The 17,956-nt window shown below is 50.9% G+C and overlaps 3 protein-coding genes across 4 annotated transcripts in view; all 3 read right to left on the bottom strand.

Moving 5' to 3' along the window:
* Positions 1–859, bottom strand: part of BUD13 (BUD13 homolog) — a 34,010-nt gene extending 33,151 nt beyond the window's left edge. Inside the window, exon 1 of the mRNA XM_082661242.1 lies at positions 710–859. Coding sequence (XP_082517368.1) covers positions 710–852 — 143 coding nt within the window. The 5' untranslated portion in view covers positions 853–859. The remainder of the gene's footprint in view (positions 1–709) is intronic.
* Positions 860–3,379: 2,520 nt separating this feature from the next.
* Positions 3,380–13,805, bottom strand: ZPR1 (ZPR1 zinc finger). Its single transcript, XM_082659388.1, has 14 exons — positions 12,464–13,805; positions 12,121–12,282; positions 11,594–11,684; positions 11,145–11,215; positions 10,410–10,496; positions 10,131–10,253; positions 9,719–9,766; positions 9,494–9,560; positions 9,006–9,076; positions 8,255–8,344; positions 7,642–7,752; positions 6,885–6,971; positions 4,830–4,895; positions 3,380–4,011 (listed from the first exon to the last, which is right to left on the bottom strand). The coding sequence occupies exons 1-14, from the start codon at positions 12,632–12,634 to the stop codon at positions 3,877–3,879; spliced, it is 1,380 nt and encodes a 459-aa protein (XP_082515514.1). The 5' UTR covers positions 12,635–13,805; the 3' UTR covers positions 3,380–3,876.
* Positions 13,806–14,236: 431 nt separating this feature from the next.
* On the bottom strand, positions 14,237–17,701 carry APOA5 (apolipoprotein A5). 2 transcript variants are annotated; one of them, XM_082659067.1, is made up of 4 exons: positions 17,625–17,701; positions 16,707–16,763; positions 16,482–16,593; positions 14,237–15,956 (listed from the first exon to the last, which is right to left on the bottom strand). In XM_082659067.1, exons 2-4 carry the CDS (start codon positions 16,753–16,755, stop codon positions 15,005–15,007), a joined length of 1,113 nt encoding a protein of 370 aa, XP_082515193.1. In that variant the 5' UTR covers positions 16,756–16,763; positions 17,625–17,701; the 3' UTR covers positions 14,237–15,004. The 2 variants fall into 2 exon arrangements, with proteins under 2 accessions (XP_082515193.1, XP_082515192.1); XM_082659066.1 differs by lacking the exon at positions 17,625–17,701 and adding an exon at positions 17,273–17,375.
* Positions 17,702–17,956: the final 255 nt, after the last annotated feature.

The raw sequence follows: 17,956 nt of genomic DNA, 5'->3' as shown, positions 1-17,956 counted from the left end.
CCACTATGACCTCATCTTAACTAATTACAACAGCAAAGGCCCTATTTCTAAACAATGTCACATTCTGAGGTTCTGGGTGGACATGCCTTGGAGGGAAGGGGCACTATTCAACCCAGTACACTGGGCCACGTAAGTTTTCTCGTTTGAAAAGTGGGGGTATCAAAAATATCTACTTCATGGTACTGTTATGAAGCTTAAATAAATTCGTTTAGGTCTAAAGTACTTAGAACGGTGCCTGGCACATGACAAGAACTGTATAAGCGTTAGTTGTTATTGTTAGTAGTAGTAGGAAGAGTAACAGGAAGTGAGCATAGGTCTCCGACTCAGGACCGGAGTCCTTGGCATTGGAGAATCCCCACCGACATGTTCTGGGCCCTTAATATCCACGCACAGAACCTCTGAATTTGCTTCACCACTTTAGTCTCAGGGCACAATATTCATTCTCTGAGGGAGAGGACGGAATGCTACAAAGGCGGGAAAAGAGTAATGAAAGTTACAGCCAGGCCTGAATACGTCGAAGATACTGCCCAGGGGCGCGAGGAGCGGTCTGAGCGGACTCTGGGCTCAGGCAGCGCCGGGCGAGCAATCAAGAGCGCTGGGCCCCTCGGGGCCGCCAGCGAGGAGCCCAGGAAGAGCCGGGCCGAGGGCGGAGCTGGGAAGGTGAGGGGCGGCGAGCCGCGCGGACCGCGCCCCGCCAGGGCCAACTCACCCCTTGCCGCCGGCCCCGCCAGTCTTCGGCCGCTTTTTGCGACGCTTGCGGCCGGACTCAGAGCCCCCGTCGACGCCGGCATCTGCCCCAGACAAATAACGCTTCAGGTATTCGGCCTTTGAGAGCGGCGGAGCTGCCGCCATGGCAGCAGCGAAGGCGGGGAGACGGATCGACGCTGCGGACAAAATTCTTGAACGCGAAACGGAGAGCGAAGACTCTGGGAGGCGGGGCCAGGACCGGAAGTGAGGGAGGGTGTTTGGAACCGACAGGGAGTCTCGTGTGAGCTTTTGTGGGCTTACGAGGGGCACGCGCACGTTGCGGGCCCACTTCACATCCCTCTGACGTTACAATCGTGTTTCTTATCTTTGTCCATTCTGTCATTCAACAGACCGTGCAGCAAGCGCTGTTGTAGCCGCGAGGCTACAGCCACGACCCCAACAAGATCTCTGCCCCCAGCAGCTTCAGAAGGACCAGAGAGCAGTAGTTAGGTACGGGGGCTCTGGAGCTGCAGTGCAGCTTGAGTTTGAGTTCTGCTTCCATAACTTCCTAACTGTACGACCTTGGGCAACATACTTAACAAAATGGGGATAAAAATGACACCGAACCCAATGGTTGCAAGGACTAGGTTAATATTACTGTGTAAAGTGCTTTGAACAGCATCTGGCATAGTGTGTCAGTTATTTTTATTAGTATGTTTAGGTGGAGAGAAATCTGCTTTGATAGGCTTTCAAGAACTATTCAACAGGGCTTCTCTGGTGGCGCAGTGGTTGAGAATCTGCCTGCTAGTGCAGGGGACACGGGTTCGAGCCCTGGTCTGGGAAGATCCCACATGCCGCGGAGCAACTGGGCCCGTGAGCCACAACTACTGAGCCTGCGCGTCTGGAGCCTGTGCTCCACAAGAGAGGCCGCGATGAAGAGTGGCCCCCGCTTGCCGCAACTAGAGAAAGCCCTTGCACAGAAATGAAGACCCAACACAGCCAAAAATAAATAAATAAAAAGCCAAGCATTTGAAGCCCTTTAAAAAAAAAAAAGAACTATTCAACAGAGGAATTCAGGAATTCCAAACCCAATATAATTACTATGAAAAATATGGAGGTTTCTAACCTATGTATCTTACCCACATTTGATATTTGTTGCCCCTAGCTATCTCTTGCGTATATTTCCAATGAAAATGACCTGGATCTATTTTCAACATGGCAAGAGAGAAGCTAGAGAGATTGAATTTTTTTTTTTTTTCATTCAGTGTTTTATTTTTTAAAACTCAGGTAATTTACTTTTTGGCCAGGCAGCATGCAGGATTTAGTTCACCAACCAGAGATGGAACCCGTGACCCCTGCAGTGGAAGCGGAGTCTTAACCACTGGACCGCCAGGGAAGTCCCTAGAGAGAGACTGAATTCTAATACTCAAGTTTAGGGACAAGACTTTTCTTCCTGTGGGCATTAAGAGCTTTACTTGAATTATCTCATTTAACCCTCACATTTCTCAGATGCTTTTATTATCCTTACCTTACAGGTGAGAAAACTGAAGCTTGGAGAGGTTAAGTTGCCCAACTTCACACAGCCAGAACATATGACCCTTGGGAGCAGAGGCTAACAAAGTGGGGTGCAAGAGGTAATCCAAATTTCTTGAAAAAGAATTAGATTGCGTATTTTACTTATCTCACAATATGTTAAATTTTTGTCACGTTTTAAGGTTTATTAGTCAATAAAGTATTGTTATACTTTATAAATAAATACGCATATCTTGGAACACATGTTCAGAAAATATACATAAGAAAACAGGTTTGGAGGTCACTGCCCTGAAGCATGAACTTTTAACCACTGGGCTATACTGGGTGGTCACAGCACAGGCCCAGGAAGAAGAGCAGGCTGGGTCCCTCAGGGCCTATGAGAAGGGGGCACTGGACTGATAGGGCTTCACTAGCTGCAGGGCCCCACAGGTCTCCCATCCACAACCCTGCCTTGGCTTCTAGTACACTTCAGTGTATCTCAAGCTGAACTCCACAGCCCTGCCTCCACCCTGGTGTCAGCAGACATCGGGAAAGTCTCATATTTCTGCTCCAGTGAACATGACCAGTATAGTCCTCTCCACCCCATCGCCTCCTGCCCATTTCTGTCTTCAGTTCCACCTCTACCCTTTCTACTCAGTACCAAACCTTAGCCTGACAAGACTAAGCTCAGGTCTTAACCCTGCCTCACAGGGCAGTTACGCAGGATCAAATGCATTCACGACCAGTGGCATGGTCTAAGTTTTGCCCTGTCTCTGCAGTTCCATCTAATAAAGCTAATGCCCCCACCTTCCCTGGCACTACCCAGACCCCTTCCCTGCTTGACATTCCTCCATAACATGGTGATTAATCTGACACTGTTCTACTCGTTGGTTTCTTGTCAACCCCCCACCCACTCTGTTTGCCAATTTTCCCCACTACACTTGAAGCTCCGTGAAAGCAGAGCTTTATTTTGTTCAGTTCTATGATGTGCCAGGCACAAAGCAAGCACTCAAACATCTATTGAAGGAATGAGTGAAATGCCAGCTCCAGTCCCCAAATTACAGTAGCCACACCGGAGAAAATGTTCTTCAGGAGGTTGAATTCTACCAGCATAACAAACAAGGACAGAGTGCAAAATAAAAATAAAATAATAATAAATAATAATAAAACAAGGACAGAGTGATTTCAGAGGCCAGTGCTGTTTGAAAGCCACCATTTTAATGAGAACTTCTTCACCTGTCCTAGACTCCCTCCCCTCAGAAGACTCTCTTCCTGTTGAGAGTCAGTATTTTATACACCCAAACCAACTTCCAAACTCCAGCCATAGCTGTCTTCACCTTCTCCAGCTCTTCAGAGTTCCAACTTGACATGAGAGAGCATTGTGTGGAGGGAGGGTAAAGACTTTATAGGAAAAAAATGACAATGACATGCCTGAGGGTTCATTTCTGGGTTTCTTCGCAGGCCAATTCAAATCCTCCAAAACAAGGTCAAGTAACCCAAGAGGCTTGCGTTTCCGTCACAAACTGTTCAGAAATTGTGCTCAGATCTCTGACTCAGACCAGGTGTCCTCCCCACATGGGCAAGGCCTGGTAGGGAGGCCACTCCAGTCTTTTCCAATAGCAATAAATAACCCTGCGGTCTGAGCAGCACTGGAGGCTGGCCGGGAACCACCCACGGCTACCGCTGGGAAGCCAGACCTGTCTCATAGCCCTCCGTCTTCATGTCATTGAGCCCCAGTTCCTCGTTTTGGTCAAATGTGCGATTATAGTGCTCCACCTTCATCTCAGGATCATCTTCTGGTGCGTACACGTTCTGCAAGGCCAAGGACAGACCATCAGTGCCTGTGCCATCCTGCCACCCCCACCCCCCCAGACAGCTTCCAATTCCCACTTTCCCAGGACCTTAAGGAGGTGTTTATTCCTTTTTGTTTTGTTTTGTTTTTGGCTGCACGCCATGCGGGATCTTAATTCCCTGACCGGGGATTGAACGTGCGCCCCCTGCAGTGGAAGCAGAGTCCTAACCACTGGACCACCAAGGAAGTCCCTTTATTCTCTTTTTAAGGGCCTCCAACACCCCATGGCTAGGCTCAACTCGTGGGCAGCAACAGAACCCACATGGGCTAGAAGTGGGACTGCAGGGAGAAAAACTTTCTATCTGCACCTTCTTACGAAGAGAGTAGCATAGTCTTAACAGTGGAGAGACCTTAGAACAGTTTTGCCTGACCCATAATAACTGCTCAATAAATGTTAAAGTTACTGTTAATCACCAGAGTATCTCCCTAGTCAGCTTAAAGCCTTTTCCCATCTTGGCCTCTGGACAAGGCACCATTTCTCCTCAATCCACAGTCAGATTTGCAAAATGAAAATGCCACTGCTGGACTTAGAGCTGGGACTCGAGCTAGACTAGAGGAAGAAGGAACCTGGGAGTCTCCTTTTTCCCCCTCTTGACACACACTTACTGTCCCATACACCTTCCCCCTTCCTCTCTTATGTTCCAATTTCTGCTAAAAGGTTCCTTGATAAAAAGCAGTTCATTTAGAATTAAGTCTCTCAGTTTCTGGAGAAATGATACATATTTAAGGAAGGTCAGAAAAGATATCTCTGTGAAATACCAGGGAAGGTCTACAGTACCTGCAAGTAGCTGTTTCCTGCTGGATCATCCATAACAAAGTGGGCCTTCATGTTACCCTCAATGATCTAAAGGAGACAGAATACAGCATGAGCATGTAAATCTTACATAGCTGCTGGCAGGAAGGGACTATGTCTGCCACACAGAAACCAACCCAATTTACACAGCAGAATCCCCCAAAGTTTTAAGAATTGGTGAAATGAAGGTGCCTCTAGAGGTGGAGTGGAGAGAATCTAAAATAAAGACTGTTAGACAGCTATTTAAGAAGCAATCCGGCATCCCCAATCTCCTCTCCCATTCCAAACAGACCAACGACTGCCCTTGCCCCACCCCAATAAAAGAGAATTCTGTGGAGAAGTTACCACAGCACACTATGGACAGGGGGACACTCGCCCAGTTGAGGGTAGAGGGAAAGAAATCAAGAACAGAAGTCAATGTACCCTTATTGGAAACAGACATACACACACCCCAGCCCTCTTCCCACACTCAGCTCTCAGAACACTGCCAGCCAAGCCTCCACCCTCAAGACAGGAAACGGAACACCCACTGATGGGAATCTGACCAGCCCAAGAGGAAACACCTAACAACTCTGGCACTGGAGTTACCTCAACAAAATGGCCAAGCTAAATCCCCCTCCAACGAGCCCAACGTCAGCAAGACTCACCCCACTCAGATGTTTTAGTCCTCTACTTTTAAATAGACAACCAATGACTACCAGACATCTGAGCAAAGCCCGTAATATTGAAAGACAGAAATCAAATGGGAAAAAAAACCTTAAGAGGAAATGGAAACTATGCGAGGAAAATAAAATGTCAAAAAAAAAACCCAAAATTAATATTCTCAAAGAGAAAAAAATACTACATCCTTAAAACAACAGGATGCTACTTTTTTAAAAGGAGGAGAAAGTATTGAAAGACCAAAAGCCACTTGGAAAATAAAAATGTCAGTGGAAATGAAAAACTCAATTGAAGGGTTGGAAAATTAAGATAATCTCCAAGAGTAGAGCAAACACAAAGAAACTGAAAACAGGACAAAAAAATAAGTAAATTACAGAAGACCAGACAAGTCAGTCTAACATCCAAAACATAGGGATTTCAGAAAGAGAGAACAGAGGGGAAGCAATAGAATACTTTTTAAAAGCTTCCTAGAACTGAGCCACATGAGTTTCCAGATTCAAAGAACCCACCAAGTGCTTAGCGACAATGGTTGAAAATTGACCCACGTACACCAAGTCACATCCTGAAATTTTACATCACAGGGGACACAAAAGTATCGCAAGAATAGGTCACAAACAAAAGATAGGGAATCAGAATGCCTTCAAACTTCTCAACAGCCAAACTGGGAAACTGAAAGACATTAGTGGGAAACTGGAAGACCTTAGAAATTCTGATAAAAAATTATTTCCATCCTAGAATTCTATTCCCAGCCATTAATCTAATATAAGAGTAGAATAAGGACTTCCCTGGTGGTGCACTGGATAAGAATCCGCCTGCCAATGCAAGGGACCCAGGTTTGAGTCCTGGTCCGGGAAGATCCCACATGCCGCGGAGCAACTAAGCCCTTGCGCCACAGCTACTGAGTCTGCACTCTAGAGCCCGTGAACCACAACTACTGAGCCCACGTGCCACAACTACTGAAGCCCATGTGCCTGGACCCCGTGTTCCACAAGAGAAGCCACCGCAATGGGAAGCCCGCACACCACAAGGAAGGGTAGCCCCCGCTCGCCGCAGCTACAGAAAGCCCGTGTGCAGCAACGAAGACTCAGTGCAGCCAAAATTAAAATATTAATTTTTAAAAAAAGGTGGAATAAAAAAATTTTCAGACATGCAAAGTCCCAGAAATTTTACTTCCCATGCATTTTCTTAAGAAGCTACTGGAGAAGAGGCTCCAACAGAAAAAAGGGAGAAAACCAAGAAAGGAGATGGCATGGGATATCAGAAACCAAGAGAATCCCCAACATGTCGGTTAGATGTTTACATGTGGCAAGAAAGGGTATGCAGCTTCTTGTTCACTGGAGCCCCAGGACCACAAGCACTGACCGGCCAGAGTCCTCTCACCTGGTTCAACTTCTGCCTAAACTCCTGCAGTTTCTCTGTCCGGCCAGGACTGGAACTGTCGCCCAGTGTGAAAGGGTTCTTGGTCACCTGCAATAAATGGCATCCAAACTGCTAGAATACTGGCTCCATGTTTGATAGGCTTAACCATAAACCTGGTGCGGGGTGACAGGGGTGCCTGTCAGGGAAGCTTGGTTGCCATTTGTGCCGCACCGCCTTTCTGACCTAGGCGGCCACCCCTAAAACCGTGTGAATTAATCTGCCAAGATGATAACGGGCAACATGAAACAAAAACTATAGAAATGTTCTTAAATATGATCTCTAGTCCTCATTGGAAGAAGTGCAAAATAAAGTATAATTTACAAAGACAAAATGCCCGACGACTGATAACCAGTTAAGCAAAATGATTCATTAAGAGGATAAACATATGGGTTAAGTCAGCACACACATATATATGTATGTTCGGGACTTTTTTAGGTGCTGGAAGGACCCTCATGACCCCATTTTACAGTGAAATAAATGACTTACCCAAAACCGCAAAATATCTACATCAGCCCAGAATTAGGTGTGAGAATTTCCATTCTGAATTTCCAACAAACTTATCATCACAATCCAAAATAATATTTAAGCCTCTCAAATCAGCTTTAAAGCAAAGAAACCTCAGTTATCAGCTCCACAAACTAGGACCTTTGCAGCCTTCCAGCCCCTTCCCCACAGCTGCACTGTGGAAGATGCCATGCACTATACTCAGGGGACTCACCAGTTCCCGGATGTCCTTCAGTATCCCCTCCAGTGTGGTGAACTTGCCCCCAAGGACAGCCATTCCCAGTTCAAATTCCAGCTCTGGGATTTCCATACTACATGTCTCGGACTGTGAGATGAGAGATCAAATTAGGCTTTAAATCAGGAGCTGCTAGAGAAAGCTAAGCAGAGTCCTCCTGCCAAATTAGTACCACCAGTGATAATCTGGGGACAAAGTCAGCTGTCCCAGTTTTCTCTGAATCTCCAATTAAAGCTAGACTCACTCCTAGAACCAACCTTAAAAGGGGGCATTCTGAGTCATGGCTCCAGCAGACATCCTGTCATTAGAGATCTATGCTCTAATGACAGCAGACATCCTGTCATTAGAGATCAGAAACAAGGGCCCTCACAGACACTAGAGGCAAAAGGCTGCCAAGTCATCAGAAAGAGCTTAGGGGTCACCTTCTGAATCTGCACTTCCTACCATGGATTAACTCTGCTCAGGGATCCTCAAACCCAAGGAAGTAAGGAGGTACTTCACAACGCCAGGATATGATTGAGAAAAGACAAATTCCCCCTCGACAGAGACAGCCACGTGCAGAGGAGAGTCACTTCCCCAAGCAGGTTGTTACCTTGAGCAGGTCTCGAGTCATATCTGAGGGATCAGTGATGTAGAAGGTGATCCTGGTGCCCAAGGGCTCTACTGCACCTCCAGATTTCACCTGCAACAGACAGCAGTGCCAGGAGCAGCAGCAGAGGAGACACCCATCCTCACCTGGTGCGGGGAGACCCGGAAGGGCTGGGGGAGTAGGCTTGGACCTCCAATCAGGCCCCCTAATGGCTACCAAGGACAGTGCTTTCTAAACCAACAGTGGCAGCAGTCACCCAAACCAAAATCACTGAAAGCTGGCCAGAAGCAGAGTGCCCAGCACCGGCAGCCTGCCAAAGATTCACCCCAGATTGCCAAGAAACGAATTCACGGTTAAAAAAATGACTCTTGGGGCTGAAAGGGACTTCCAACTGCAACTAGTGTGTAGATTCCCTTTATAATTTTCTGGTTTAAGAATTGAAACAGCTTATGCGTGAATACACTCAGGAAAAGGGAATTTACAACCCTCCAAGGCAGCCCACTCTACATTCAGATAGACCTTGAAAGTTTTTTATTACTGAGTCAAAATCTGCCTCCCTGCTCTTCTACCCCTCTGAGCTGTAGGTCAAAAAGTAGTTCTCTCTCTTCCATATAACCAACTTTGAATGTCTTCAACAAGTTATGCTATCTCTAACTTTTCTTCTCTAAGCTAATTTCTAGTTCAAGAGCTCCTCACCCTAAGCAGCTTCAGAAAGGATGAAAGCTACTCTTCCCAAACGATGAAGCCCACCCACCTCATTGGTCCGATGGCCGCAGTTCTCGCAGTTGGTAGCCATGATGATAACCTCCTTAAAGTGGGGAATTTCTGGAAGATGGAATTAAGGAAATCTGCTTCCAGGACAGCAAGACCACCCTGTGGGGAAGAACAAATCCGAACCCCACAAACACACAGCTGCTGGTCCCAGGACTGCAGGAAAGAGATCACAAGAAGCAGCCTAACTCAGACAGCCCCCCAGAAGAGGGCAAGGTCACCACCCACGGCGATCGCTGTTCATCAGTGTTTGATGACATGGCTCAGGCCACACGCAGGAGCCTAGAGACCATGGCCTAATTCTCTCTTTGAACCCAAAAGCCAAGGTGCACGGTCTCATCAAAGGCAACATCCCTCTCATCGCTCGGAATAAAGCCTTGTGCTTTCCCTGAAGGGAGTACTCTCCAGCTTGAATATAATCTTCATGCCTGAGTCAGATGAAGAGCAACCCAACTGCCCGACAAAAGATACGAACTAGCTTCATGTTGGTCTGGGCTGGAGCATTGCATTCCGGGCAGTTGGTGTTGAACTGGAGCACCTGGAACACAACAGGGGACGTAGAGTGAGCCCTCCCAAGCAGGTGAAGCCTGCTCAGGCTGAAGACATTCAGCTGGTACACTGGCGGCCACCCGTGAACAGCCGTCAGTCTCAGCCCACCACTCTGCTCCTTCCTCCACAGTTGCCAATGTGACTCACTTCGTTTCTGAGATCTTCCTCTTCTGGTTTCTCTTCTGGTTCCTCTGCCTAAAGTAGCAGAGATGCAAATCATACGTTGGCACACAGACCTCAGCCTCGCCAACACCCTGCCCCATTGTGAGAGAAAATGCTCTGGCTTGCTTACGTCAGCTGCCACCTCGTGGGTTTAACAGAGAAGTTGGAAAGCAAAGCCCCAGGCAAGGGAAGAACAGAGCTTAGGATAGGATCACAGCCACTGCTGTCCTGTGTTGTAAAGTTTACCCAAAGTCCTTAAGTGAGCTAGAGGGGAGGCACACACATGCTGAGATAGCGTACACAGGGCGGCAGCAGCAAAATAAGTTCCCACTGACTCCCAGCAATCGGAGTGCAAGATAATTCCAGAGCATTCTTCTGGCTTCTTCAGGGCACTTACCTGGAGCCCCAGCATCTCTTCCTGCTGTAGAGTCCGATTATAGTGTGTGATCACCAGGGCATCATCTTTCCGGGGAGCATGTGGGTTTTCCACAAAGCTGTTCCCTGAGGGATCATCAATGATCTAACAGATGGGTAACGAGAGAGCAGTTATAACAAGAAATCATGTACGATCCTCCACCTACCATCAGACCACAGAGGCACCACAGAAAAATCTCAGACTGTCTTAATGGTCCCTCCTACCCTAAATCTAGGGCACCTGGAGTCCCTCAGTACTCACCAGGGTGAAAGGAGAGGCCACTTGCTTTAGCTCCTTCAGTTTGACAATGAACTCATCAATTCTTTCAGCCGTGGCTTCTTCATTCGCCTGACAGGAACAAAGAGTAAAAGATCAGCCCTGGGGATAGAATTTATGCCCCCATCACTTCCGACAGGAAGCCACCACCTGTCTTAGTGTGACTGGGAACAGAGACTCAGGCTTCACGATAAGAGGTAGCAAATTAGTTTGAAGTTTATGGGCGGTGCCAGATGAGCCTCATTGTCTCACTCATTCAGCCATTTAGTCCAGGCATTTGTGCCAGGTTATAGATAACAGTAAATGAACCAGAGCCCTCTCATGGGGCTCCACAGCCAGTTAAGACGACAGATGACTAAATTTGCAATTATATTATTTCATACATATATATATATGTATATATGAAATGTCATAATAAACATAAGATACAATGGAACACTCAGGAAGCACAGATAAGCCCAAGAATATCAGGAAAGGGTCTTTGGAGGCAATGTTACAGTGTCTGTCTGGGAAGAGGCCTCAATGTACAGTGGGGGAGGGGAAGTGGAAAGGAATAGTGGTACAGCATATGCAACATCCAGGCAGCTATAACATCGCTGTGTGCTTCCCCACAAAGTTCTCCAACATTCAATCAGAGACAGCTCAGCCACGTGGGAAGGGGAACAAGTGTACATAAATAATTTTTCCTTGAGCTGCCGCCATCAGAAAACCCCAGCTCACCCTTCGTGAGGGCTGATCCAGCTCCAGGCCAGAGACGGCACGGCTGATCAATCCTTCAACAGTAGTCAGAGCTGGTGAGGAAGAACAAAAGACTGGTCAGTCTTCACTTCGCTATCAAGTGCCTGCAGGACCCTGGGCAGTTCACTTGAACCCTCTGGGCCTTGATTTCACCTGTAAAATAAGGAGGCAGGGAACAAGGTTCCATTCACCTCTAACTCATTCTGGTTTTTCTGTAAGATGATGTGGAAAAACCCGGACGAAGCTTTTGGCCAACCCAATACTATCTTAAGCTGCTTCACCTAAGCTTTCTGTTTATGTTAAACCAGTGAAGATCACAATGATGTGGCCAAACCCACACACAAGCCACTAGGCCTGGTACCAGGAGTTTTGCAAGAAAGTAAGATTTGAGCTAGGCATGAACAGTGCAAACACTCTGACCTTAAACTTACCTCCTTTCTGGCTGAAGGCAGGAATTTCAAAATCCAGCTCTGGGATCCTTGTGGTGGCAGAGTCAGTCTTCACTACTTCTCTGTTCATGTCCTGGGCAGAAAGAAAAACCTTCAGTCCACAGAGGTCTCAACAATACAGGTTCTTCTCAGGAAATAACAGAGTGCCCCCCCCCAACCACCACCCTCAGAGGCCCCAGCCCAGCTGTCTCTTCCTCTCTCCACTAGGGGGAGTCCGGACTACTCCTGCGGAATAGTACCTTGATGTGAAAACCAGCTACCCAAACGATGAGAGTACTATTCATAACTACTGCTCATTTGATACTTTCTGACAAAGTTTACAAAGCGCTTTCACAAGTCTTACCTCACCTGAGCAGATGACAGCACCAACGCCATTTTACAAAGGAGGAAACTGAGGCTTGAACACTTAAGTGGATTTATTTGAGGTCCGACCACCTGGACCAGAGCTATGACTCCAGTCCCCAAGCTTTCTCTAGGACACTAGGGTAACTGCTCTGGGCTCCTCTCACCTCCTGGGCCCTGACGGTCAAAGTATAGCGCACTCCCTGGTCCTGTATCCTGCCTGCCGACTGGATCTCCGTGTTGTTCCAGCCACAGTGCTCGCAGGAAAAGGAGCTCACGATTATTTCTCTAAAGAAGGGAATCTCGGTGAGCAGGAGGCGCGTCATGCCCTAGGGAAGCAGAAGACAGTTAGGGAAAGAACCAATGAAACCCCCATCCCCCATCTACTGACCCCCGGGCGTGCCTCGCCTCCGGGTCCCCAACTGGACCAGCCTGGCCAGGTCGCCGACCCCCGCTCCTCCCCTCCTCAAACCAACCCTCCAGCCGCCCGTGGCCGCGCCCCCGCCTCACATTACGGTAGCAGTTCATGCACAGCGATTCGATCTCGGTAGGCTGCTGCTCCTCGTCATCAGCGCTAATAGGCCGGAACAAGTGCCCCGTCCCGGGCTGTCGGGTCTGGACGGGCGAGGGGGCAGCAGCAGCCGCCGGGAGGCCAGGATCCACAGCCCCACTGGCCAACATGACCACGCGCTGCTCAGGCCCCAACTTCGGTCTTCTGCGCCTCTCTTGGCCCCACCCCTTCCTCCGGCACTTCCGCCAGCTACCGCCCCGCCCATCCTTAAAGAGGCCGAGGACTCCCCTCGGGGAACAGTACCTGACACGCGGTTTTCCAGTTGCCGGGATTATTCGGTCCAGACTTCCAAAGCCAGCCGGATCCAGGCTTTGCCTCCACCTCAATTCAGGCGTCACTGCCCCCAGGGCGTCCTCTCAGACCCAGGGCAGTTTTTTGCTCCTTTGCAATAGCTCCGCCATACTGGGTTCTAACTATTAGTCCACAAGTCTAACTACGAGAGGCTTGACGGCAAGGGGCCTGGCCGTCCATCTGTATCCCTGAGGAGGCGCGCTCCTCCCTGGGTTTGCTTGGATCCGCCGTTGGGCCAGATGCTGCCTAGGCTCTAGATCACCCTCCCTTAGTCCCTCAATCTGTCTCCATTTCTGTTCTTCTCACTCCCTATTTCTGTCCTCATAAACACCTGCCCAAATTCCTGCCTCAAATACACGGCCCTCACTTTTACCCCTATTGGCTCATCCCCACCATATCCAACCCCAGCTGACTCACCCCTCCTGATCTCCTAACCACCACCAACAAAAACACCTCTTTGGGGGGTAAACTTTCCTTCCCAGCACCTCCTCTCCCTGGGCACCTTTCTCCCACTTCTGGTGCTAAATCTAGGGTGTCATGGAAGAGATCCAGTCTGCAGGCATGATGAGGCCCGATTCAGATGGGGTCTGTGCTATGAGGGAGTGTGGCAGTGAGAACTCTGTGCAGGGTGGGCTAAGCCGGGAGGAAAGGGTGCTGCCCTGGATGTTCTAAGGGTACTGGACTGGGTGTGTTTACCCTTTCCTCTCTCCTCTTCCCTCCACTTCAGCCACCCCCAATTTTAGACTTCCCAGGGAGCTATGAGGAGTTTGGTTGCCCCCAAGTGAATATGTACATGGGGAATGGGGGTGGGGGTATGAGTTTGAGGATCCAACAAGAGGGTCAGTCATAAAAAGAGGGACAGTCAAAGAAGAGGCCATTCAGGGGCTTCCCTGGTGGCGCAGTGGTTGAGAGTCCGCCTGCCGATGCAGGGGACACGGGTTCGTGCCCCGGTCCAGGAAGATCCCACATGCCGCAGAGCGGCTGGGCCCGTGAGCCATGGCCGCTGAACCTGTGTGTCCGGAGCCTGCGCTCCGCAACGGGAGAGGCCACAACAGTGAGAGGGCCACGTATCGCAAAAAAAAATAAAAATAAAAAGAGGCCATTCAAAATCTGGAACAGCCTGGACAAAGAAGACAGGCCACCTCAGGGGCCTATACCTCATGCACACCGTCCTGTGGTAAGCAGGCTGGTGAACAATGCAGGTGCAGAGGAAGGGTCTCTAACCCAGGCACACCACAGGTGTGACAAACAGCTGTCAGCCCAGCCAGAGCAACACCCCTCCGATACAACTGGATTAGGAAGAGGTCAATGAGAAAGAGTAGCGAGGGATTGAAGGCGGGTGATGGGTGTGCTTTGGGGATAGTGGTGAGGCCACTGCTTTCAGACATAGTCCAAATGAGAGTCACACCAGGCAAATAAGCTTCCATCATAAGCATCTATTTCATTTGTGTCAGAAATCTAGACTTCCGCCTGGGAGTCGGGAGGGAGGGGCCAGAGATGAGGAGGGCACGCAGTAGGCTCCCCAGAGAGTTTTAAGTAGCCCTCACAGATTGGAGGGCTCAGTCAGCTGTTTAGATGTAGTGTTATGTAAGGAAATCCAGGCTCTGCTCCCTCCCATCACGACCCACACCATTTGTCTACACCAGCATCAGCCAGCAGGGATATATACACACACACCATCACATGTTCTCTTCATCATATTTTCTGCTCTTTCTCCCTTCTCTTCCCCCAACAGAAGCTGTCATGGCAGTCCTGGGGAGAAAAGAGCTCCTCTCTGTGGACCAGCTCTAGCAGTGGCCACCAGGTGGCCAGAAGTGATCAGAGCCTGGCCCTGGGAAGAAGAGGCACGGACTTCCAGCACCATGGCAACAGGCTTGCACATAATGACCCTGCACATACAGTGCCTCCTTCCCGCCCTCTCCCGCCACCCCAGAATGGAGCAACTCAGGAGGATTCCCAAATGAGCACGGGAAGCCGGGTTTGCAAAGCCTGGTGAATGTAATGCATCCGGACGGGGGAATTGCAGGTGGCTGGATGGCCTAGGACAACAGCCCTTTGAGTGACCTCAGCTATCCTGTGCAGGGCCCTCCACCCTCTGCCCAAAAGGCCACTGTCAAGGACATAGCTATGTTAGAGGTTCAGATCTTGGGCTCCCCAGACAAGAATCTGGGACGTGGACAAGTAGACTCTCAGGGCTCCCCCAGATGGCCAGGACTATGGTCACGAAGGCTGTAGTTGATGTCTTCCCACAGGTCGTCGAGGCGGGCCTGCAGCTCGCTCCGGGCCTTGCCTCGGTCCCCTTGTAGGAATTCTGGAGCGAAGGCGCTGTGGCCTGGCGGAGGTGGCGCCAGCTGCTGCTGGATCTGCTTGGTCTCTTGGTCAATGGCACGGGTGAAGGCGGCAATCTGCAGGAAGGTGTCGTGGCGGAAAGCCTGGAGTCGTTGGCGTACCTCCTGAGACAGCACCTGTGGGTCCGGCTGGGCCTCTTCCTCTGCACCGTCAGCACCGGCGCCAGCAAAGGCGCTGAGCTCTTCACGCAGCTGGTCGAGGTTCTGCTGGATGCGCGTGTGCAGGGCCTTGGCCTTGAGCGTGAGCTTGCGCGAGAGCACCTGCACGCAGCGGCTGAGGCGCGCCGGGCTGGCGGCCGCGTGCGGCGCCACGCTGCGGTGCAGCTCCTGCACGTGGTGCCCGATGCCGGTCACCAGGCGCTCCGCGTACGGGTGGAAGAGCTCCTTCACGCGGCCAGTGTGGTTTGCCACGTGGTCCTGCAGCTCCTGCAGCAGGCTCCGCGCCTCTTCCACGCCCCCCAGCAGCTGGGCCTTGGTGCCCTCTCCGACCACGCGCAGCTGCTCCTGCAGCTCCTGCACGCGCAGGGCCACCTGCTCCATCAGCTCCACCGTGTAGGGCTGCAGCTGCCGCCGCAACCCCTCCAGGTTCCAGCCCACGCGCTCGTGCACCTCGGCCATGTAGGGCTCCAGACGCTTCCTCACTTCCTCCAGCTCCTCCTGCAGCTGCTGCCGCATGCCCACCGGGTCGTGTGGGAGCCCGGGAGGCTCCCTCCCCTGCCCATTCAAAGGGCCCAGCTTTTCCAGGAAGTTGTTCATATTGCTGACGTCTGGCTCAAGTCTGTCTTTCAGGCTCCTGGGGAAGGAGACAGACAATCAGGCCATCAGACTGCTAGCACACTCATCTCCTTTGCCCCAAAGATGTCACTCACTGATCCTATGGAGAAACCAAGGATGCAGGGCGGTGGCCCCAAAGCCGGGTCTCCAGTACTAACCCAAGCCAACCATGACTCCTCCCACAGGAAGTACAAACACATGGCATACACATATCCAGGTGAACACTTCCCAATTCCTTGTGCACGGAGGCACCTGGCCTCTCACATAATCCTTTCGTTCTGGAGGCTGCAATGGGGGGGCCCTCTCCCCTGCTCCCTGGTCCCACGCCTCAGAGGGCATGGAGGCAGCAGCTAAAGAGAGATCAAAGGCGGAGGCTGCCGGCAGGGGCTGCTGAACAGCCCAGGAAGGCCAGGATAGAGGGCAGAGCTAGCACCGCTCTGTTCTCTTCCCAGGGAGGACCACAGGTTGAGCAATCAGGCACTGCATCATCCCACCCTCTGGGTGTCTTCTCCCTTTGACCGCACCCCTTGCCCTGGCCACTCACGTGGGCTCCCGTGCCAGCTTCTGCTGCTGGATCTGCTCCACCCTGCCTTTGTCCGTGCTGCTCTGGCTGAAGTAGTCCCAGAAGCCTTTCCGTGCCTGGGTGATTGAAAGCACTGTGGAGAGGGAGCAGGTGAACAGGGGATGGGTTTCCTCCCCCAGGGTGGACGGACCCCTCAGTCCAGCCTCCACCCACTCCTCCACAGTGAAGTCAGGGTTGGAGACCCACCTGAGAGGAGGGCCAGAGCCCAGGTCAGAACTGCAGCCATACTTGCCATGATGTTCTCTGAGAAGAAAGGTGAACGGAGGCCTGGTGAGAGTGAAGAAGCAAAGAAGGGACACCTCCCATGGGACTTGCCCCAAATCTGTTAACCCTCCCCTGGGTGTAGGGAGCTCAGAGCTACCAGGGCTTAAGAGGACTGACCTAGTTGAATGTGGCTGGGAGGGAAAGGGTGTCTTCCTGGGATGGGTTGGGGGGCTCCTTTTTCACCTCATCACATCATATAGAGTTTGTGGAGCTCAAACTGCTTTGTAAAGGTTCCCCCCTGACCCCACCCCGCCCAGGAGACCCCAGGAGCAGCTCCCTCAGCCACTTCTGCCACCACTCCCCTGCTCACCTATTCCTGCCCCCATTTCACGGCTGGGAAAACTGAGGTATCCCGGGGGTGGGGGAAGAAGCTACTCTGCCAAAGTGCTCTAAGAGGAGGTCCTTAATTCTTAGTTCCCACCCACAGCTCTCTGCTCAGTCCCCTCCCTTAGGACTCCGACCCACATCCCTCTGCCCTGGCTGCTCACCTGCTCGGTTCTGGGCACAGAGAGCAGACATTCCGCTTTATAGTCCAGGGCCTGGGCCTCTGGCAACAATTGCTCTGAGTAAATACCACGTGGAAGTTCAAAGAAGGGTGACCTCAGCTGCCTCCCAGTGCTTACCTCCTGCCCTTTCCTGGTACCCAGGGGGTTAATGAGTACCCTAGTAACTGGATGCTGCCCCAGTAGAAAAGCGCTTCCTGGAAAGTTTTACAAGGAGTGGGCCTGAACTCCTCACCCAGTTCCCCCAAACTCCTTGACTTCCAACCTTCCTGTGGACCTACTGGCTGACCCACCAATAGAGACAAGACTGTTTGTCTGCTGAGGGCCCGGCTCTTACTCAACTGCCCAGAAGCACTGTGCCCCAACCAGACAGGGACAGTGTCCAGCTGCCTGAACCTGAGCAGCCCTTGACACCTCCACCACGGGCTACTCAGGCAGCCTGGGAAGAGCCAGCATTTATAGGGTTGAAGACCCACCCACCTTCCAATTTATGAAATAATCCTGGAACAAGCTGGGGAAGTTTGATGGGGTGAAGATGACATCATGAGAGGCATCTGGGCCAGGGACATGGGGCCCAAAGAATGGGAGCAAGAGGAGGATTCTCCCCATGGGGAAAGGCTGAACTCCACCCACAGGGCCTCTGAGGAGGAGAAGCCAAAAAGCCCAGAC

Source organism: Grampus griseus (assembly GCF_964374135.1).
Source record: "Grampus griseus genome assembly, chromosome: 8".
In the NCBI taxonomy this organism is placed as follows: Eukaryota; Metazoa; Chordata; class Mammalia; order Artiodactyla; family Delphinidae; genus Grampus; species Grampus griseus.
The sequence above is the reverse complement of the archived record's forward strand: the minus strand, read 5'-3'. Positions and strand labels throughout refer to the sequence as shown.